A 23,688-nucleotide genomic window follows, 5' to 3' on the forward strand; every position below is an offset into this window, starting at 1 on the left:
TGGCTCTCATCAAGTCCATCACTGAGGCAAGACAATGGTCCAGCACATCCACTGCCTCACCTGCAGATATAAAGGGGAAGTAAAACTGTGTGCCATCAGTATATTGCTGACATACTCCGAGACTCCATATAACCCTGCTCAGTGGTTTCATGTAGATGGTAAACAGCAAACACTGAACTCTGAGGAATGTGACATTGAAGTTCTACAGGACCAAATAGGACTCCCTAAGCGTCACCCACTGGAAACAAACCATCCAAGTAGGACTGGAACCACCACAAAGTAGTGCCACCTACCCCTGACCTGGACAGCCCCTCCAGAAGGATACAATGGTTGATGATATTGAAAGCTACTGAGAAGCTGAGGAGAATTAACAAGGACACATTTCCCTTGTTTCTCTCCAGACAAAACTCATTATACAGTGCAACCAAAGCAGTTTCTGTGCCAAAACGGGGCTTAAACCCTGACTGAAATGGATCTAGAAAAATCAGTTTCCTCCAAGAGCACCTGGATCTGGTCCATGACCACCTGCTCAAGAACCTTGCTGAAGAAGGGGAGATTGGCAACTGCCTTATTGGCAACTGAATCTAGTTACTTAGACTTTCTGAATCCAGCGAGGATTTGTTAAGGAGTGGTTTTACCAGTGCTTTTTAAACACTGATCAACGTTTAAACTAAAAGCTATAGCATTTTAACTCCATTTTAATTATGAAGGTAAAAGTGGGAGAGTATTACAAACCAAGAATCTCGGGCTTAAAGTGAGATCTTCTATTTATTCAGAAGTGAACCCCTCTGCTCTGTCCATACTGTCCCTCCTGTCCTTTTGGGGCACATCTCCCACCGCAGCAAAGGACACTGACTCCAACTTAAAAAGGGGCAGTGTCTGTAGCAACATGTGCAGCACAGATTCCCAGCTTTCTTGGGGTAGAAGGGCTGTGAATGCATTATTGCTCAAAGGAAGGGATATGGATGTACTGTATAAAAATCACTGCAGCTGGGCTGTTTGTAGGTGGAGTATGAATGGGCTGGAAGCTGTGCTTCATTCTGAGTAAAGTGGGGTTTCATGCATTAATATAATCACCTTCATCTTCACTCTTGTTTATTGGCTGCGTATTTAAATATCCAAACATAAGAGTTATGACATACACATACCTTGATTGGAGAAATATGAAAATATTCATATAGGCTGATTTGTGATGTATCTGTTGATGATATATTCTTCAATTCCTCATGTACAGATTCTACATCCTTTTTGAAGAGTTCTATCTGTGAAGATAAGAATAAGAATAAGAATAATACTTATGCCCCGCCCATCTGGCTGGGTTTCCCCAGCCACTCTGGGCGGCTTCCAACAAGAGATTAAAAATACATTAAAACATCAGTCATTAAAAACTTCCCTAAACAGGGCTGCCATCAGATGTCTTCTAAAAGTCAGATAGTTGTTTATTTCTTTGACATCTGATGGGTGGGCGTTTCACAGGGTGGATGCCACTACCGAGAAGGCCCTCTGCCTGGTTCCCTGTAACTTTGCTTCTCACAGTGAGGGAACTGCCAGAAGGCCCTCGGTGCTGGACCTCAGTGTCCAGGCAGAATGATGGGGGTGGAGACGCTCCTTCATTAACTTAAAACCAGCATTTCTTAAAGCCAAATTATACACTACCAGTTTAATGACAAATGGTATAGCTATTCTGTTGAGTTTAAAGAACCTTCTGGGTTGATGTCAATGTGTAGAAATATTTCATGTTCTATTTCTTATTTGATGACAAACAGTGTTTGACCTTGTTTATATGTCCAATGTAGCACATGTTCCATATTTCTCATTAAGCACCATTTGGTACAAAATATTCAATCAGTGTATAAAAAAATTGAGCCAACACACATTATGGTTTGTTGCTTTTTAACTCCATTGAACAATAATTTGTACCTCTTGATCTTTGGGCACTTCGTCTGCAAATGTAAAGAATTCAGCCAATGCATAAAGAAACCCAAGATCTAATCGGAGATCCATCTCTTGAATTAGGACCTTAAAATACCTGCAAAATAGTTTAAAAGTGTCACATTGCAGAAGCTTTTTTGTTTTTGTTCTGTTAATAATGTCTTTGTCTTTAAAATCCACCAGTTCATAAAAATATTAAAAAATTCTATTAATGAAAGTTCCAACTGAATTCATATGGATTAAGTAGAAAGGCAGTCTAGATTTAAGAATGAAAAAGGAATATGTACTTACTTTATACGTGATATTTGAGAATGCCCTGCAGTTCTCATGACAATACTGACATCAGTAAAGGGTTTGGGTTCTATGAAAATTCCAAACAGGAAACAGGAGTGCGTAAAAATGACTCATACTTATGTAGAATTCAATTTATTTTGACATGTAAACTATAATATATAGAACTGAGTCCATTTGCAAAGGATATAATGGAAGGGTTGGACAAACCAATGGTCTAAGGTATTAGAGGCATATATGGGAAGAAATGACACTACTTTCTAAAATGAGGAGTGCACATCCACAAATATTTTCAATATAAGTTCAGCAGATATACACTGACTGTGAACAGTTTAATGAAGTTACATAGAAGTTATTTTCAAATTCCAACTGCATCAATTGTATAGGTCTCAAAGTAAGTTCTAGGTTTCCTAAGGGCACTGAGTCCCTTGCTGTTCCCAATCCATCCTAGGAGAACATTCTTGCTTGACAATCATATGTTGTCTGCAAGTGTTATCTACAGCTAACAGATTTCAGGGAAAGGTGGTGAATCCTTCATTGCCCCAGAACAAGGACCATGGAAAATACAAATGGCAGAAGCTGTCTCACAAAACCACAGATTACTTCCAGATTAGGACTGGAATCACTTTGCTTCCTAAAGAGACTATATATAGCAATGTCTGACTGGTCTTGTTCTTTGATAAGAACCTATTGTTGTTAAAAAAGAAAAGACAAATGTTTGCATAATATGCTTTCATGAAATGCTGAGACATTTCAACTTCTAGCAAATTTAGGACTATGCAAACCCATCAACAAAATGTAGTTTATTTTCTAATCTTACTATGAATGACTTCCCCCCATGAAGATCTCAATGTTTCCTTCTTCTTAATTATTACAGATGCAGAAAAATAATAACAATGCATTAAACTGTATTAACAAACCTGAATCCAAGGAGATGGACTTGGGAGGTTTAATAGGATAGAACACAAAGGGAAATATGGCTCCAGGAATCTGGTTTTGTATCTGATAAGGGTAATGACAATATGGTGCATGTTAGATGTTCATTTGCAAATGCTTATTTTTGTCCTAATTTACAATTATACTTCCTATTAGCTTCTCCATTACATGAAGGCTGCATTCTAAATGTTGAAGGTCTTTATATAATTTAACCTATATTATTCCGAATTCTGATACAGTGGTGCCCCGCAAGACGAATGCCTCGCAAGACGGAAAACTCGCTAGACGAAAGGGTTTTCCGTTTTGGAGGTGCTTCGCAAAACGAATTTCCTATGGGCTTGCTTCGCAAGACGACAATGTCTTGCGAGTTCCTGCTGTTTTTTTTCCCTCCCCCCCCCCTTTTCTAAGCCGCTAAGCCGCTTATCAGCTGATCCGATCAGCAGATAAGCTGCTAAAAGCCGCTGAAAGCTGATAATAGCACTAATAGCGCTAATCCGCTAATCCGTCAATGGGCTTGCTTCGCAAGATGAAACAACCACTAGACGAAGAGAATCACAGAACGGATTCTTTTCGTCTTGCGAGGCACCACTGTATTTGTAAGATGAATTGAATAAAATACTTGACACTTAATACACTTTGCAAAAACATCTATTTTCAAATTTTGTCATTTGAAAATTAAAAATTAAAAAATGTTTTCTATTATAAAGATGCTTTCAAGAAGCCCAGTTTATACTGATTGTATTATTTCTGAATTTATTTTATAAAATTTATATACAGCTTGGTTGTAGAAAACCTCAAAGTGGTTTACAGGAAAAAATAAAACAGCAAGGTTATTAGTAAAAACAATTTAAACATTCAAAAAAATAAATCAACTAAAACACAACAGCATTCTAAATATCTGGGTAGGCTTGTCTAAATAAAAATGTTTTTAGCAGGTGCCAAAAAGAGTACAGGGAAGGCACCTGGCAAATGTCACGGAGTTCAAAAATGTAGATGCTGCCACATTAAAATATTGATTTCTTACAAATTTCTTACAAATGCAGAATGGATATTATGTGGCACCTGTAACAGTGCCAGTTCTTCAGAATGAAGTGGTCGAGAGGGCATAATTGCATGGGCTTGATCACAATCAGAGAAGTCCCACTGAAATGAATGGTCATGACCAAGGCTCAAGGACTATCCCTGCATCCATAGTCTGGCAGCTCATCATGTTGGAAAGTGGGGCAGACAGACTGGCTAGCCATGGCTATGAGAGCAGATCAGGATGCAGCCAATACTGGGCTGGCTCAGCTCTGCCCTCAGGACACCTCATTTTGAGGTTATGTGCTGGACCCTGCAAGTGGAGATACCTCCAGATACTTTCTGCATGCATGTTCAGGACATGAATGGGGCTATCTGTACCGCTGGAATGATGGCAGAAGAAGAAGTGAGCAGAGGGATGCCTCTGCTGAATCCCACCTCATCCCCACAGCCCAGAGTAACTTTGGATTGCAGCACATTAATTTCAGGTCCTGAACAGAATTCAGTTGTGTGTAATCCATTATCTGTAAAAACCAAATTTTGTCTTACTCTGAATTTCTGTTTACTGGGAATGACAGATGACATTCCTCATATACCTCCAGGATGGTGCTTACTCTTTTCCTTATGGGCTTTCTATGGGCCTTATGCACTTCTGACTTCTGTGTTTACGACAAGGGAAGGAGTCCTTAACCTCTTTGTGAATGCAGAAGTGTACCCATGAGAGGAAACCAATATGACTCACACAGAAAGCAGCATGACTCATCCCACCTGCAGAATGAGAGTGTGAATCAGAGGTTCCTGCCTAATAATATCAGGCACTCCAAGAGAAGGTGACATTGGCGTTTGACCAGTAGCCTCCTGTACAATCTTCATGGTCAGAGGCGCAGAAGAAAGAGGCAAAGCCATAACGATTATGCAGGAGCATACCCAAAAAGGAAGGAAGAAGCTGGTCATGCACAAACTGTCCGTGCACTGATCAACCCCCCAGAAATTCAAAAGGCAGAGGATGTTGAAAGGATTAAAGAAAGCTGAAATTCAAAGCACACTGATCAATGATGCAGGGCGGGGCAGGAACCAAGCAACGATGCTGTGTTTTGGTGCGCAAAAGTGCTTAATTAATGGTGATGTTGGGGCAGGCAACATTCTGATCAAAGAGAAAATGGTGCTCCCACTTAGGTGGGTTGTTTTATGAGCAACAAGTGTTTAAACAAAATGGTGGCTCTGCTCAGTATTGTAAATGTAAATGAGGGACCTGCTAAGCTTCGTGCTCTTCAGAAATCAAAGTAAGGGCTCCCAGGGAACCGTGATGAAGTCAAAACGCCCCTTGTGAAGACACAATTCTCCCTCAGACCACAAGGGGAAAAACCGGGGGGGGGGGGGAAATAAAAAAGAAATGAAGCATACACACAAACACACACACACAGGGCAATGGAGTAACGTACTGAAATAAAATATAACCAAAACAGTAGTAACAGTTAAAAACCCAACTCACAAAAGCTGCAATAAGAAATGCGCAAGACCAAGAAAAGCCAAATATTCAAGAGAGAACAAAAGGCTCCAACCATCACCATCTGCAGGCAGGGCCAGTCTGGTGAGAGGGATGATTCCCTCCCTTGGGAGAGGAGGCAAAAGACTTCCGTGGACCCTGCCTATTCTTTCCAGCAGGAGGCATCCCTATGAAGAATGTCATCCATCATTCTCAGGTAAAAACCCTGAAAGCTACTTTATTATCTTCCTTGTCTCAATTATAATGTTACATTAAAGGATTTTGAATATTCTTTATTGGTAACCTTGAAACATACTTGTATTCTATAAATCTGGACTCTGAAGGATGACTGATGTTCAGATGTACTATATTGTACTTTTAAAGCTGGCAAGAAGCTTCTTCTCACAGGGATTTCATTTGGTTGAAGCATTTTCATGTTATTACCAGTAGGTGTGAAGCAGACCTGTCATATTGAAAGGAAAAAGATGTCCAGATTTTAATGCCATTTCTTATAAATCTTTCAAATACAACATAAGTCAGAATCTAGCCAAATATAACCACTTAAGTGTCAATGTTATTTAAGGGACACATTTAAGCAAGTACTTAAGCAGCAGTAGAGAATCATTTTTCTTTCAAGGGCTTCTGACACATGAGAGAAGACAACTGGGGTGCTTAGCATTCACTCTTGTGGTGGTCAAGAATAAACTTTTACCTGCAGCAGATAGATAGCCGTGTTGGTCTGCCATAGTCAAAATAAAAAAAATTCCTTCCAGTAGCACCTTAAAGACCAACTAAGTTAGTTCTTGGTATGAGCTTTCGTGTGCATGCACACGAAAAGTGTATCTGAAGAAGTGTGCATGCACACGAAAGCTCATACCAAGAACTAACTTAGTTGGTCTTTAAGGTGCTACTGGAAGGAATTTTTTTATTTAAACTTTTACTTGTTACTAAAAAGTTCTAAATTTTGCTCTGCCCAGGTGCAGAATCCATGGGTGGAACCCAGCATAGAGCTAAGGCAAACGTTTTATCAGCCGAAAGATTTCACTTTGTACAACAGGATGTTTCCCCCCTATTCCCACCATGTGCCCCCCTAAATCTGGAGATTTTGGGAATGGGGGGAGGAAAGGGGGGAAAGTCCCATTGTACAAGCAGAAATCCTTATGCTGACAAGATGCATTGGTAGAATACTGTGGGACAGTATAGAGATCATGAAGGAGAACCACAACTGCTGAGAACCAGGGGTCAGGGTGCTCATGCCTTTCCCCGCATCCAGACAGCAGAAGGCAGATGAAAGTCATAACTCTATGCAGTAACTCTTGGTGGAATTTATCCTGGAGTGAATATAAATAAGATCAGGCTCTAAGCCTCTGTTGTGGAACAAATTACAGCAGGACACAAAGTCAAGGCAAGGAGCAGAAGATTCAACTCATTTTACTCAGAGCAGACACATGGAAATTAATGGAACTTTCTTAGGCATGCTCATTAATTTCAATGTGTCTACTCTGAGTAAAACATAGTTGAATATGACCCTGTACTGACAAGTTTCTAATAAAAGAGCAATATCCAGTTATGCTAAGCTTTATGTTACGAATGTATTTTAAATGGACAAACAAACAAAATTCCCCTTAACATTACCGGAGTATTATCATCCAGCTCCACTATTTTATTTTCTGTGGGTGAGTGATCACAGTAGTCATTAAATTCTTTCTCCAGCATTTCAGTTTGTTTCAAACTCAGTGGCCTCCATCTTGACTTTTTTTTAGGTTTCGTTTCCCAAATTATATCAGAACTTGCAAACAAAATAAAGAATAGAACAGTAAACTTCACCCTGCCTGATAGTTATCAAACACAATATATTTTGCAGAAAAAATATATGAACAAAACTATCACCTGACAACCCAATAAATAATGATGTTTCATGATACCTCTGAAATTTATTTAACCTTGAAAATTGAGCTCTTTGTTAGAAGCAAAAAGAACTCCAGTTCCAAAAGTATCTCTTTAATCGCTAATAAAACTTTTTGGAAGCTCCAAAAATTATTGTGCATTTTTAGAGTACTGAAACTGATACAATTCTAACTTGTCCCAATTGAGGCTTTACTGTATTTATACTGAGCACAATCCAGTCACACTTAAGCATTTTCAAATCCTAATCATTTTGACAGAAAACTTAAGCATGTGTCTAATACTGTTCCACTGAAATGAATGATTACTTAGAGTGCAATACTGTACTATATGCACCTGCCTGGATGTAAGGCTATATTGAGATCAGAATAGAAATGCACTGTTAAAAATGTTTAACTGGCTGGATCATGCCCATATTCTTATGTTATATCATCCAGAAGCAGTTCACTTGAATCCAACAACATATGTAGCTAAAATGAAAACACTGTGTTTTTAAAATTAAAGCAACACTACCTTGTGATGCCAATGTATCCTACTTCCTGTTTTGAATAGTTATTTACTAAAGAAATCCCAACATCTTGTAATGATATAATGATTTCTTGTTCTGCCAGTTCAGCTTTTTCACTTTCATATGTTAGTTTGAAAACTTTTTCATCTTGAGTGAACAGAATAATTCGCTGCAAGCCTTCAAAAAATGAAACTAAATAAATAGTTTTGCTTCCCACTTGGATAGGTGTCATCAAGTCCTAAAATGGAAGACAAGCAAATGTTCATTTTCAATACAACAGTCTCCGGAAAATCCTTTTATTCACCAAGGATTCTGTAGTTTACTGATACCATACACTGAGAGACTGCTTGGTTACTGTGATTGTTTTTCTTTGTATTTTACTCTGTTAATTCATTGTGAGGTGCTTTTATTTTCCTTTAAAATCTTATTTTCTGAAGTTGGATTTTACTCTTGTAAACTGTGTTTAGATTTGTATGAAGGGTGGGTATAAAAATATTTGAAATTAATATATTTGCAAGTTTGGATACACTTACAATCTTTTCAAAAATGGTTCTGGCTTATCTCCATCTACTGTTAGGTATCAGCTGCTGCAATCCACATCTGACACAGCTACTGGTTATCAGTGCCCAACATGGCCCCAAATCAATCCGTACACAACTAAAATTATGACACTTGATCCAGATGACGCCTTAACTATGCATCCAATAAAGAAAGTGTGGTTTCAACCAGCTACAAACAAAGCTCCCAATTAGCTGGGAATCTTGTATAACCTTGTAGGTCAGGTTAGAGCTAATCCTGTGTAAGTCACTGCAAACCATCTTACAACAAAAGGTATAGCCCAGATCCAATTGACTCATGGATTTTGTCTGTAGTTGCTGGATCTTTGCTCCTGACTACGCCAAAACATTTTAAGTATTAGATTCTTTGACTGTTAATAAACAACACTGATTTGAGTGTTATTAATAGTAGCATACATACATCTTTCTGAGTTACTTCCCCACTGCTCTTTCCACATTTCCATTTCAATGTTCTAGACCCTACAGGATCAGCCCATGTGTACAGAACTGCTTTATTAGGGGACAGAACATCTTCCATTGCATAGTGAGAACTGCAACAAAAAACAAGAACAAGTAAATCACAATACTAGAAAGAGAAAGGATATAGGAGGGAACAGTAAAGAAATAGAAATAAAGTTCTGTTGAAGTTAAAAACACTTAGCTGACACAGAAGGTCAGAGTGTGCCGGGAGAAAATGACCTGATCCATCAGGAAAGAGAGAAAAAACTGAAGGGGACTGTGCCTGCCTCCCAGAGTTCTTTGCTCTCCTGCCTCTGTCACATGACAAGGGTCATAACCCAACCCATTCAGGTCCTCAGTAACCGTTGTCAAATTTCTAGAAGGATGATTTTTTCCTGCATATACCGGCCAGTCCTTGAGATCTTCATTGAAGACACTTCCTCAGGCTACTCAGCCAAGTGATGTGAGTTGAGTAGCAACTATGGACCTTTAGGCACCAAATGAAAACCTTTTTGCTTTCCCAGGTATAATATTAATTATAATATCTATTTTAGTGGTTTTAGCTTCTTACACCAAGTTATTTCCTATGCTTGCTAGATGTTGGCCTAAACTGCTCTGTTTATAGAGGTTTTAGCCGTTTTAATTTATTTAACATTGGTTTTAGTGTTTGCTTGTTTTTGTCGTTTAAAACACAGTGTTACACTTTGTAACGGTAATGGTCTGTAAACTGCCTATATAATTGTTTTCTCGGTTATATGGGCAGTATAGAAATGTAACAAATGTACAATAGGTTCTCCCTAGAGGTTTAACCTTCGCTTTTTGAATGGAATTCAAAAACCAGCATGCGTAAAGTGTCTGGGACTGGGGAAGATTGCTGAATTAGGTTCAGATGTTAAAAGCCATCAGAGACAGACCCAACTTCTCAAGTATCCTGTGGTCTTCTCTTGCTTTGCTAAATTGAACAAATACTTTAAGATACCCAATACCTGTTTGGCAGTGAAGCACTAGTAAGATAATACAGGAAAAAAATTGTATTATTGATTACCAGTATTTACTCAGATAGAATCATAGAACTGTATAGCTGGAAGGGACCATTAAGGTCATTAGTTCAATCCCCTGCAATGCAGGATTCTTTTACCCAACGCGAGGCTCGAACCAACGACCGTAGGATTAAGAGTTTCATGCTCTACCAAGACTGAGTTATCCAGCTACAACTATGTGACAAAATCCTAGAGTGTTCTGTGTTCTATAGAATTAGAAGGAAATCTTGTATATCATGTGAATAAATTCTCTTTATTTGAATTAAGTTTTAATGGGCATTGTGTAATAAATATATTTCCATACCTCTGACATATGTAGTACCTGTATCTGACCCTACCAGGTTCTTGGTAAGTTAAAGATTCAGAGGAAATAAGTGAGACTGGTGGCAGTGGTGTGAGTTTAGGGGAACCACTGGAGAAGGAGCTGTGTTTTGTTATTGTAGAATAAATAAACCAACCCCCCCCCCCACCTTCACCACACGTACCTTTGCCCGTATTCAATAATTTCTTCTTTGGTATGGTTAATTATCAGGAAGGGAGCTGCACCATCATGATAATTAGAGAATGTAATTGCTGTTGAATGTTCAGCTGGTGTAACATCCACAATAATGCCTCCAAGCTATCAGATATGAAAACAGTGCATTAAAATTGATTTTATTCATTAGTCTAATTTATTATCACAACAATTATGTTAGTTCTAAAAGCTGAATTAGTTTGGCATATTTTGCTCATTTGAAAGTATTCATTTGATTTCTTTATATGGAGCTGGTTGTTAGCCAAGGGAAGGACTTCTGGCAGTGCCAACGGAACATCCCCTTTCTCTCTTCTTCCTGTTCACCACTGCACCTTCCTTAAAACTGTTCTGGAAGTTCCCCCAACTCTCTGGTGCAAATTTGGAGCAGGTGCACAGGAAGAGGAGAAAGGAGAAGTTCCTTTGCACAAATGAAATGTAACTGAAATGTACTAATTGAATGACAGTCGTACCTTGGTTCTCAAACAGAATGCGTTCTGGGAGTCTTTTCGACTCCTGAAACCGTTCTAAAACCAAGGCACAGCTTCCAATTGGCTACAGGAGCATCCTGCAGCCAATCAGAAGCTGTGCTGGATGTTTGGCTTCCGAAAATCGGAACACTCACTTCCAGGTTTCAATCGTTCGGGAGCTGATTTGTTCAGGAGCCAAGGCATTTGAGATCCAAGGTACGACTGTACTTTGTTGGCTTCCACTCCAAGTTAGTTAGTTGTTGGATTAAACTCCAAGATAGTTGCACTTAGTTTCCAGTGAAATCAATATGAAAAGATAGGTTATCATGACTAACTTACGTCTCAGTTGTTTCAATGGGAGCTAAATGCAACTATCTTGGGGTGGAATTGGGATCAAACTCATGGCAATCCCCTTCAATTCTATGCATTTTGGATAGAGGAAAAAGGTAGAACATGCATTTAAAAGTTATGTAGCTAGTAAATTATGCTACTCACCCTGTTGTCTAAATGTAGCAGCAAACAATTTTCTTGCTTATCAAACTGTATAATTTTTGGTGGAATGTCAGAATGTTCTACTCTAACACGTAACTTGCTTTCATTTTTTTCAGGCCAAAAAGGAGTGCACTGGGGAAGAAAAGGATAAATACATGATTTTGTAAGGATACACATAATGGGAAATAAAGAGCAGCCTCCAAAAATCAACCCTTTATCTTTTTTACCTTAATATTAAGTAATTGTAAGGATTGTGATTCTATTACTAAACATCATTTGGACATGGGAGATGAAACAATTATTTTAAATTTCAACTACACTTTCAGCTTTAGAAATCTGCATGGATCTGTTCTTTAGAAGATGAGTAAAATTAGTAAGAGTAAGGTAAAAACAAATGAGAAGGTAGATAGAGGTAAATTCCATTCTCATGGAGCAGCTTATGCCTGGCATTTTGCTGCACAGGCTAGTATAATAAAACTAGAAGAAAACTACAAGAACACTAAAGTAAAAAATGTGGCATACTCACTCAGGCTTTCAGAAGCAAAGGGCATTGCCCTCAATCAAAGACTACATTTAATACTATCTGTATAAATATGTGGACTGTGACTATACTGAAATGGCCATTTTAAGAATTGTTTACTCTCCGATGCTAACTCACTTTGAATGTCTCCCACAAAACAGTCAAAATTTGCACTACTGCAATCACATCATCTCTGTTCTTCCACTGTATCACCTTGGTACCCTGAAATCGATCCAACTTTACTGACAAAATTATTCATCGCTCTTGTAATTCCAACTGCACAAATCCTCTCCTTAAATCTCTAATCCTGTCTACTCCAAGACCCTACAAAACAATCTTGTCTCACTTTCAAAACCCCAGCTGGCCTCACCCCAGCTCTTCACTCTCTTATCCCATCACAAACCTTTGCTCATCCAGCTTAATCACCCTCAGCTCCCTCAACCCCATCCCTTGTTCTGTGCAGTCCACTGTGGCTGGAAGAACCCCCTAGAATGCCTTTGTGAGGCTACCTCTTAAACATTCAAATCTCTCCTCAAACCCCACCTTTCCTTCAAAGCCTTTGGTAAATAGCCGAATAACATGAGGTAGTCAATATGATGCCCTTCAAATGCTGTTGGATTTCAGTTCTTGTCATTCATGACCACTGGTCATGATTGCTGGGGCTGATGTGAGGCATAGTTCAACATTATCTGAAGCCATGTTGGCTACCTCTGTTCCACGGTAACTAGTGTAAGAACATGTAATAGAAATAATAAATTACAGTGGTGCCTCGCAAGACAAAAAGTATCCGTTCTGTGATTCTCTTCGTCTAGCGGTTTTTTCGCCTTGCGAAGCAAGCCCATTGACGGATTAGCGGATTAGCGCTATTAGCGGCTTATCAGATCAGCTGATAAGCGGCTTAGCGGCTTAGAAAAAGGGGTAGGGAGGGGGAAAAACCCACAGGAACTTGCAAGACATTTTCGTCTTGCGAAGCAAGCCCATAGGAGATTCATTTTGCGAAGCACCTCCAAAACGGAAAACTCTTTCGTCTAGCGAGTTTTCCGTCTTGCGAGGCATTCGTCTTGCGGTGCACCACTGTATTATTCTCTTGTTTACCCCTCCATCAATTTCCTTTCCCTTCCTTTGCTGCCTTCTTTGTGTGCATTTTTAAATTGTATGTGCTACGGGCAACAGACCTATTCCATCCTTTTAGGAAATCATCATGTACACAAATGGTGCAATAACAACAAGAGCCTTGATAAGTATGTGCTTACTTGGAGAAATGTCGTGACTTGGCAAGCACAACTATGATTTAGCCAAGGTTAAGTACCATTAAATACCTCAATTTCACCCATTTAACTTAGTTCAGTGGAACACAGAAGTACTTAACTTTGACCAGACTGTTTTCATGTTTAGTTGCAATTTTAATTAGCCTGATATTTCTTTTCCCCTCAAACACTGCATTCATAGGAATTGCTGCCAATTACAATAGTCATCACTTCCCATTTCCACACACTAATTTTGCTCAAGTGAGTGCACTGTCAAGAAGGGTCAGGACGGCTTGCAGAGACAACCAGTGGATTGAGCCTATTAACCCTTAGTTAATTTCTGATGTGTGAGAATGAATACATTAATGTCATTCTTTAGAGATGAACAAAATGGTACCAACACTTTGTTACAAATTGGTGCTTTAAAAAAAAGGTGGGGAGGGAGAACAAATGAACTGAAAATTAACCAAGGCTACAGAATCCTATACTGATGTTGATGAAAACTTGTCGTTTAGTTGTGTCCGACTCTTCGTGACCCCATGGACCAGAGCATGCCAGGCACTCCTCTGTCTTCCACTGCCTCCCACAGTTTGGTCAAACTCATGTTAGTAGCTAATGAAGACTAAGACAGAATAAATGTTGCTATTAACATAAGCTACTAACAGGGTGCTATATACAGTTTGTAGTGCAACTGTTTCCTTTGCTGTGTATAGCAAAGGAAATAGGCAAAGAAAAAAGGATTTAAAACCTTCTATTATTTTTAAGCTTGCATAGTGTAGTTCAGAATCAGACAACTTTAGAATGAGCAGCACTTTATGTGGTGAACTGTGTGTGTGATGGGAAGAAGAAATGATTTACAAGTGCCCCAGATACTAGAAGAAATTCAAAATAAAAAAGACCCCAAAAGACTTACCTGCTGGGAAATTATTGGTATCCACTTTTCACTGTCCTCTTCAGCTACTTCTAAAGTATGCATACTTCTGTTTGTGATCATAAAAAAAGGCGTGAAAGTCACTATTCTAGTGATGTTGAAACTGCTGTTATGTATAGTGACACCAACCTGGGAAAGACAAAAAATGTTTAGTGTACATCAGTCTCATTACTATTAAGGGTGCCCCCAAACTGTATGTGGGTAGTTATTGTTGTTTGCACAATCTGTGAACTTTTTTGCAAGAAAAATTGGGGGATACAATTCACACTGCATTCTACAGATCAATGCAAATTCTGTCATAAACATCCATATGATGAGCTCCCCAACACCACTTGGAGCAAATGAACATATATTTAACCACATGAAACTGCCTTACACCAAAGCATAACACTGGTCCATGTAGCTCATTGTTGTCAGTACTGACTATACGGACTAGCAGAAACTTTCCAGGGCTTCAAGCATGATTCTGAGGGAGCACACAAAGGTAATCACACTAAGAGACAATTTCATCCGAAAATACAGAGACCAGCAACTAGGGAGGAAGCAGTTGCACAAACAAGTAACTCAGAAAAACACTCCAAAAAGCAAGTGCCTGAGATAGAAGAAGGCAGAAAGGCAGCACAAGCTAGAAGTGAGACTGCTTTGGACAAAGACAAGAACAAACTGCCACTCCAGAGGTAAGAGACAGATCAGCTTCCTTTGAGTGAGGTTTCCTGCGTTTGAGCACTAGGAGGAACAGAATTCTGATTTCTCATTCAATGGTGAAGGGAGAATTTTGGGCACGTTTTGCTTTAGTATGTTTAACAATGCACTGTCTGTGTCCCTCTGCTGTTCATTTTTCTCTGAAGACTCCTGAATTTCATCCACATTTTGGGGGGTGGGAGGAGTAGTCAGTCACAAAACGGAGTTTTGCACATATTCAGCCCAAAGGTCTCCGGTTGCCACTCCATGGACCAGGAGAAAAGGCAGGCAAAAGCCGCACGCCAAACTTGGTTTGCCACACCATGGAGCAGGAGTGGGTGGGAAACAGAAGCTACACACTCTCTCCTTGTCACAGCTGCAGACCAGGAGGATGAGGACAAGGGGCAGGCACTCCATCGCTGCCAAAGCAAACTGGAAGGCAGGCAGGCAGGCTTAAGATCAAAGGCTAATAGAAGCAGCCAGGCAGGGATGTAACAGGGACACTCACTCCGTTGCTGGTGTAAAAACAGCAAACTGGGAGGAGGTGGCCAAGCTGTTTTTAAATCAGGACAGGAGAACGCAAACACCACACCACCAGTCACACAAGTAGTGCGCACACCAAAACTAAAGACAGAAATACAGTTGTGACCCCCCAAAAATGGCAGTGGCTGCAGAGGCTGCTGAGGGAAAGAAAAAGGGCGCGCTGGCAGTGGGCCGCTGCGCCTGAAGGCGGGAACGGCCGTTGGTGCTGCAGCAAGGGCACCAGTTCTGGAAAATTTATCAATGTAAGTAAACAACTAAGGAATAAAAGAAAGGGGGCTTATAAGCGAACAACCAAATATAAAGAGCAACGGAAAGGGTTTTTTTTGGGGGGCGGGGAACCACAACGCACAAAGAACTGTAAAACTAAAACGACGATAAGGTAAATCTAAAGAAAAAAAGGGGGTTCAGAAACTAATAAAAAACTTAGCTGAGTCGGGAGAGCTGGGAGGAATGTACTGTCTGCGTCTAGACAGGAGGAAAAACTGAGTTCAGCCTGCTTCCCACAAGTCTTTGCTCCTGTCTAGTGTCTTGCGACAGGGTGGACACCCTTTCCACTGGATATGATGCCCCACAAACGAAAACATCTCGTCCCAGTTCATGCAGGTGGCCAATGGTAAGAGAGTTGGTGATGTGCTTACATGATGCCAATGCTACAATGCTGCAAAGACAGTCAGAATATTGGGCAAGCAGTAAAGAATGGATGGGAGAGGGACAAACCCAGCTTTTACAATGCTAGCCTTAGTTTGATCTTTGATGGAATAACTTATGCTTTGCTTGTAGACTGTTAAAGAAATCATATATCACATGTCATAACATAGCATGACCCTTCTTTCAATTAAACATGCATAGACTTATGCCTACAATGTATTTAACAGTATTAGTTAAACCAACTCACTTGGTAATCGTTTATGTTGCCCTTACATTTAACGAAACCATGACTGCCAACAGTATCCAGAGAAAAGTGATCAGAAAGTTCACTGTCTGTCACCATAAGCTGAACCTGTAAGGAGAACATTTGTTATGCTCACTTCATTACAAATGACATTTAAAGCAAGGAAAAATACATTGGCTGTCATTTGAAAATGAATAATAGATGGCAGCAACTGGAACCTACATACTCCTGACTAGTGTTCCAGCCAGCCATGTCCTCTCATTCAGGACATTCAATTTCAACATCCCTGGTGTTCTGCTGTCACCACAAAAGACACCAGCATTCTGTGAGCGCCGAGCATGGTCAAGTCCTCATTGGGTTCTTTGCGCCCTATGGGTTTTATGTACTTCTGCAAACCTTGGAGTTCCTCTAAGGATTATGATATTTCTCTCTTGTTTCTTAGTGGCTGTCATAATGAGCATCAGAGTTCACGCTTAACATACTGTATACGTAGTAACTATTGTCTTCCAAATACAAGAACAGTTCTAGAGAATCTTTTCATCTGAAACCCTTCTTTATGCACAATAGATAGTTTTTTCTTAACTGGGAATAACTATGCATTTATTAATGACGTTATTATCTAGCATCTTCTCTTTTAAAATCTTCTTGCAAAAATCCCCACTACCCAACTTATAAATATAAGAAAGTAATAATATCACTTATTAGTAGGAATAGAGAGCACAATATATCGTTTGAAATATACTGATGTATTCTATCATTAGTTTGTAAAGGTAAAGGTAAAGGTACCCCTGCCCGTACGGGCCAGTCTTGCCAGACTCTAGGGTTGTGCGCCCATCTCACTCAAGAGGCCGGGGGCCAGCGCTGTCCGAAGACACTTCCGGGTCACGTGGCCAGCGTGACATCGCTGCTCTGGCGAACCAGAGCCGCACACGGAAACGCCGTTTACCTTCCCGCTTGTAAGCGGTCCCTATTTATCTACTTGCACCCGGGGGTGCTTTCGAACTGCTAGGTTGGCAGGCGCTGGGACCGAACGACGGGAGCGCACCCCGCCACAGGGATTCGAACCGCCGACCTTTCGATCGGCAAGCCCTAGGCGCTGAGGCTTTTACCCACAGCGCCACCTGCGTTCCTCATTAGTTTGTATTGCATGATAATAAGTTGAGGTAATAAAAGGAAAAATTGAGCTTTTCCTTTTCCCTGCACAAGAAAAATTGGGTGCCCTCCAGATGTTGTTTGGACCTCAAATGACATTATTCCTGAGTACTGGTGAAGCTGACTGGGGCTATGGGATTTGGAGTCAAACATCTAGAAGGCATCGTGTTGACCAGTCCTGGAATACTATATTGAGAGCTTAATGCATTGTATAACTTATTTTGACTCTGGAGATATTAAATTTTCTGAGATTTAAAACATTACCTTGTTGTTATGGTAAAAGTGTTTTGGTTGGAAAGAAAAAAGAAGTGGCATCTTGTAATCAGGTGGATGTTTGCGATGAATGCCATCAGCTTTGTACTGCAACATTCGACCAGTCTTATTTACCATCCAGTATGGACTGTGAATTGCTATAATCACTTGTCCCGTGGCATAGGTTATGTGCACAGCAATATCCAGTTCTGTCCTGTCAACGTCAGTGATGCATGAGAATGTGATGAAACTAATTTCTTGCTGATTCATTCGAGTGTAGTATTCAGCAGTCCAATTTTTACCAAGATAATTAAGTAAATGTAATTGCAGCTTGCTCTGATCTAATACTGCGTTATGAATCTGAGTTGAACATCCATTTTCTAGAGTATGGCAGGCTGTACTGTTTTCCTTTTGAAAAAAAAGTTCAAAGATATGGTCAATATAGTCCTTAATTCAATAACAATTTCTATTCAAATACAAAACACATGGGGGAATGATCAATTATTTATCATTAGCTTCAACTATGTTTGAAAAGCCACAATAACAATGATATTGGTAACCATGTCATGTGTTCAGGTTTTTCATTTGGACACCATGCCGTATCTTTCATATCTTTCTTGTTGGTATCTATCCTCCCAATTATACAGTCGTACCTCGGCTCCCGAACGCCTTAGGAGTCAAATTCATATGTTCCTGCCTGTTGTAGGCTGTGGGCGCGGGGGGGGGGGGGTTACCCAATTGTCTTGGATGCCTCCTGCATGCAACCAGGCAAATCAAACTGTACACTAACGGTGGATATGAACCAGTTAGAAAGGAGGATTGTTAAGAAAGATTAGGCACTCCAAAGTCAATTTTGTACCCTTGGAAGCTAGTAACTGAATTCTAGACAAGAGATAGAACATTTTAGGATATCACCAGAATGCTTTATATTTATGGAACATGCACTGTGATGCTACAGACAATAAAATAGTATTTTTATATACTTAGAAGAATTGGAAAACAAAAATTAGAGAAAACTACCTCTAAGGAATAAGCAATCTGATATGGAAGAAGATTGCGGAGAAGAACAGAAGGCCATAAATGAACAACATATGGTAAATCCCACTGATCATCTATACCAACTGAAGATATCAGAGTATCTTGCATTGGAACAATATTGATGATGAGTGGGTGGTTAGATGATTTTGTAGGCTGACATTTCTTCTGCAACACTTTGCCAAAATTCTTCACCATTTCATCAAAGCTAACTCCTTCACTTGATGCATACTCTCCGGAAGTTCCGCCTTCATCAGCTACTGGTCGAAAAAACAGTAGCGCTCTGTAAATGAGCACACCAATTATTATCCTCATTTCACTTTCCAGTAGAAAACATTCAGTGTGACACAATGACTCATTTAGATAGCATGTTTACAAGTTCTGCTGAAGTTAGTTATTATGTCAAGGAAACATTCAAGAAATTAATAAAGAAATATTTACAAGAAATAAATAAAACAATCACAATCAATTTGAACCACATACCGGTAGTTGCTTGACAGAACTTTTAGCAGGTTGATTTGACAGGCATGTAGCACTTGTAGAAGCAGCCATAAAAACTTGTCAATTTAAAAGCGATAAAAGGAATACATCACTGAATGCTAAAATGTATTCTCCAGACACCTAAAAATTCTTTCAACAAGCTTTTTAGGTTAAGATCTTTCCCAGTGTCCAATACTTTCCAGAATCAGAATTGTTTTAAGATGTTTTTATTGTTTTACTTGTTTACCACCCTGGTCCTATTTGGAGGAAAGGTGTGATATAACTGTAATAAATACATACATAAAATAATCTGCAACTGAAATCTGTGAAAATTAGACTAGTGATGTCCTGTAGTGAACTTTGACCACTTTCATACAACTGTTATCAAGGCACAGGCAGTTGTTTTTCTTTCTGCAACCTTGGCTGCTCACACAGGAAAAGGAGGAACACATGCTTTCACAGGAAGGTCACTGTGAGATCATTTGCTTTACTATCTTCCTTCCTGAGCTGCTCCAGTAATTTCAATGATTTTGTGCATTAAAATAAGCTCAGGCATCAGGGGAGAGTAGTCACAGTGCCAGTTTAAAGGCCGCAATACTGACTGACACCAGCTTGTCAGTAAGCAAGTAAATCCACAAACTCAGATTTGGATGCAGTGCCAACCCAATTCATGTTTTATCCATGCATAAAATGTTAACAGCAGGGCTTGAGGAAAATTTCAGTGGCTGTGATAGTTGCTCCAGGAACACGCACATTTGTTTGACAAGTTAGTTCAACTTCTCCATAGGTATGCATTGAAGAGATCGATCATTTCAATAAATCCATAAGTGAGTGGGTAATATTAAAGTGGAATCACACTAGTGAGAATGTGAAACTTCAACCATGTTCTGTTTGGAAAGAATAAATTATGAGGAAGGCAGCATATCAATAAACAGTCAGTTTATCTATAGAATATTGCTGAAGCAATAGTATTAAACTATAACTATATATATTTTAAATTAGCTGGATGGTCAGCATTCATAAAATATCTAATGAAGTGAGAAAAATAAAAAAGGAAATTAAAAATCACCTGTAAGAGGTCAATGGTATGTTAAATTCATCCTCTGGTAGAGCCATTCCTAAACATTTTCCATCTTCAAATATTCTCAAGGGAATTGAAAAATGATTCTTTATCTATATGGAAAAACAACAGTGCGTATTATAAAATGCTAAAATGTCTCTTTTCACACTAATAAGCAAAGACCACCGCCAACAGAGGGCCTATTCAACTGTGCAAGAAGGCAAAAGGGTACTGCTCTCTTAAAGGTCTGTGCTACTTTAGTATGTGTGTGTTTGTTGGGTTGAAAGCACCTCTATATCAAAATGTATCTGCACATAGCAAATATAGCCTTACTCAGCCAGGCAATAGGATGAAAATGACACTCTTGCTAATCTAGGTGGGGGGGGGGGAACCTTTAATTTATGAACTCTGGGGCATCATGTTTAGTGAGCAAAACTTACCTGAATAGGAGAATGCACTGTTATCATCTTGCTCCCCTCAGTGGTGTCAATTTGGCAAACTACAGATCTCACAACACCAGAGTCATTGTGTCTTACTCTGTAAAGACTTCGTCCCACTTTTGTCAGAGGAATCTTTTCTGTAGTGGAGTGGTTCTGAGGAGCTAGAAACAGAAGGCAATACACTGACTTGTATTGAAATGAAACTGCTGAAAACGACCTGAAAATGAACTGGCAAGTAAGCAGAGGTATCTATTTCTCTGAATTTGATGCATTTTCAGCTTTCATAAGTTAGGGGGCATCAAACTCCCACTAGATGGACTTTCATCCAGAGAAAAATATAGGTTGAAGTGAATGGACTGAGGTCTTTTAAAAGTTTTTTTTTAAATTCATTTTCTTCTTAGCTCTATACTCACACCAGTGCTGACCCAGTGCTTTTTGTGAAATATTCTGTCCTTGTAATTGAAAGGATAGCTATTCACCTGTGCTGTTGCTATTTTTAAAAAATCAAATCCGTGGCCACCTGTACTAGAAAGAAGAGCACCCTGCCTTGAAAAATAAAATTTGAAAATATCAACATGTCCATTAAAGGTGGGGTATTGTTGTGGGGAAAGTAGATAACATTTCCTATGTTCACTAATTTGTGCTAGATGCTAACACTTAGTCCGTTTCCTGTTGTGTTAAAATTCCCAAAGCAAATTGCCCCTCAACTTGCTAACATACTCCTTTCACTTCAATCCAATTCTAGCTGTGCTTAGAAAAATACAAATCAAGAGATTCAATCACAGATCTCCAAAGTAAAATGTAATTTGTTCCTGGCATACATATGAATGTTCACTGAACTATCTGGGGGAGGATAGTCTGTTAGTGAACAATATGTTTGGTTGGATTAAAAAACATTCTATCCAATGACGTAATATAGAGACAGGCCACATAAGTAGACATAACGTCCTTAAAAAGTTTATTTCAAAATTAAAATGTACTTTTTAAAGTAAGCTGTTAGTTATTACTTCATCACTATACCTAATGCAGAGCCATGAAGCTTGAACAAGCTGTGGGTGTAAAGGAAGCATTGGGAACATGCTCCAAGTGTACTCTTGATTTTTCCTTTCTGGTGCAATTTACCGTATTTTTCACCCCACAGACGCACCGGTCCATAGGACGCACCAAGTTTTTTGGGGGGGAAATAAAGAAGAAAAAATGTATTCCCCCCCCAGGCGCTTGTGGGGCCGGCAGCGGGGAGAAGCGCTCTTCTCCCCACTGCCAGCCTTCAGACCAGGTCCGGGGGCAGCGGGAAGACGCGCTGCACCTCCCAGCTGTCCCCGGAGCTTGCGGGGCTGGCGGCGGGGAGAAGCACGCATCTCCCTGCCGTCAGCCTCCAAACCACATCGGGAGACAGCAGGATGGCGGCATTCCACCTCCCCGCTGTCCCCGGAGCGCACCAACCCCTCTCACTCTCCAGGCTTCAGCGAAAGCCTGCATTCGCCCCATAGGATGCACACACATTTCCCCTTCATTTTTGGAGGGGAAAAAGTGCATCCTATAGAGCGAAAAATACGATAACACTTTTTGAATTTGGTGCCTTTTCCTCTCACCACATAATTCAAAAGACACCAAATTCTACCAGTGGCTGGAAGGGAAGAATCAGGAGTGCACTTAGAGTGTGTTCCCAATTCTACTTTTAAATTTGGCCTTGGTTATAGGCATGAATTGACAGGCCCCGGCAAGCTTAATAAGGTTTGTGGACTGGAGTTTCCACTGCTGACCTAACACTAAGCAAAATTTCTTTATTTATAGAGACCAAATAATACATACTGTCAGGGAACTGACATCAGAGGGAAAGGAGGTGGTAGGGCTCCCAGAGACTGGGAGAGACTCAACAGCCAAAGCAGGGACCAGCAGGAGGAGCACGGGGTCTCTGGAGGAGAATCTCAGTAATACTGAGAGAGACGCAGCAACGCAGGCAGGAAGCAGGGGAGAGAAAGGGGTGAGAGACACTTCTAGCGAAAATAGTGGGGAGGTGTCAGAAGCAACTGCAGGGAGACCCATGCTTCGTCGGAAGCTGTCACGTCGTGAGTCCAGGAGACGTGTTTCCGTTAAGGAACTTCTTTGTTGGAGGCGTTTCCGCAAACAGCCACTGTCGGACACCACCAGTGACTAGAGCAGACATGTCTGATGAACTCTGTCACACACAGAGGCTTGTGGAGCCGCACAAACTCTGAAGGGGCACACTTTTAAGCACAAGCAGCTAATCAACCCCCTGATAGCAGTCCGACAGTCTTTGTACGCTGCCTGTGCAGGAGAAAGCATCATGAGCGACCCAGCAGGAGCCGGAGCCGGAGGAGCGGATCCAAGCTTGGAGGAAAGATACCGAGCATTGGAAGTCCAACTTGCGCTGCAGACGGCGAGGCTGGAGGAGAGGAGGGCGCAGGATGCTGACAAGAAGGGGAGAACCACTCAGTTCCCCAGAAAGGTACCAGGATTGGTGCAGAAGTTTGGGGGGGACCCCAAGGACTATCATGCCTTTAGGACAGAGATGCAATATGCCCTGAATGTGCAGTTTGATGAGTTCCCTGATGAGGAATCGCGAGTTGCTTTCGTAATTGGGCATCTTGAGAAGGGCGCGCGTGATTGGGTTCGGCCCCTGATGGCAACGCACAACGATATCCTAAAGGACACTATGAAATTCTTTCGTGCAATGGATATCATGTTTTCCAGCGATATTGAGGAAGGGTTGGTGCGCAGACAGCTGATGGCTTGCAAGCAGGGAAGCAGATCTGTCCGTGAGTACTGGACTGAATTTACCATGCTGATTCACAGATTGGGGTGGGATTTATCGGCAGCACCCATT

The 23,688-nt window shown here is 40.4% G+C and overlaps 1 protein-coding gene across 3 annotated transcripts in view; it reads right to left on the reverse strand.

Moving 5' to 3' along the window:
* Positions 1-23,688, reverse strand: part of VPS13A (vacuolar protein sorting 13 homolog A) — a 161,800-nt gene that overhangs the window by 24,992 nt on the left and 113,120 nt on the right. For all 3 annotated transcript variants that reach the window (XM_082241458.1, XM_082241457.1, XM_082241459.1), the window contains exons 45-60: positions 20,841-21,001; positions 20,410-20,513; positions 18,846-19,143; positions 17,838-18,233; positions 16,425-16,529; positions 14,288-14,434; positions 11,611-11,739; positions 10,620-10,753; positions 9,057-9,186; positions 8,084-8,316; positions 7,301-7,454; positions 5,982-6,128; positions 3,144-3,225; positions 2,224-2,293; positions 1,921-2,029; positions 1,149-1,262 (exon numbers count right to left, since the gene is read on the reverse strand). In XM_082241458.1, the coding sequence (XP_082097584.1) occupies positions 1,149-1,262; positions 1,921-2,029; positions 2,224-2,293; positions 3,144-3,225; positions 5,982-6,128; positions 7,301-7,454; positions 8,084-8,316; positions 9,057-9,186; positions 10,620-10,753; positions 11,611-11,739; positions 14,288-14,434; positions 16,425-16,529; positions 17,838-18,233; positions 18,846-19,143; positions 20,410-20,513; positions 20,841-21,001 (2,513 nt within the window). The remainder of the gene's footprint in view (positions 1-1,148; positions 1,263-1,920; positions 2,030-2,223; positions 2,294-3,143; positions 3,226-5,981; positions 6,129-7,300; positions 7,455-8,083; positions 8,317-9,056; positions 9,187-10,619; positions 10,754-11,610; positions 11,740-14,287; positions 14,435-16,424; positions 16,530-17,837; positions 18,234-18,845; positions 19,144-20,409; positions 20,514-20,840; positions 21,002-23,688) is intronic.

Source organism: Podarcis vaucheri, assembly GCF_965113315.1.
Source record: "Podarcis vaucheri genome assembly, chromosome: 11".
Classification (NCBI taxonomy): Eukaryota; Metazoa; Chordata; class Lepidosauria; order Squamata; family Lacertidae; genus Podarcis; species Podarcis vaucheri.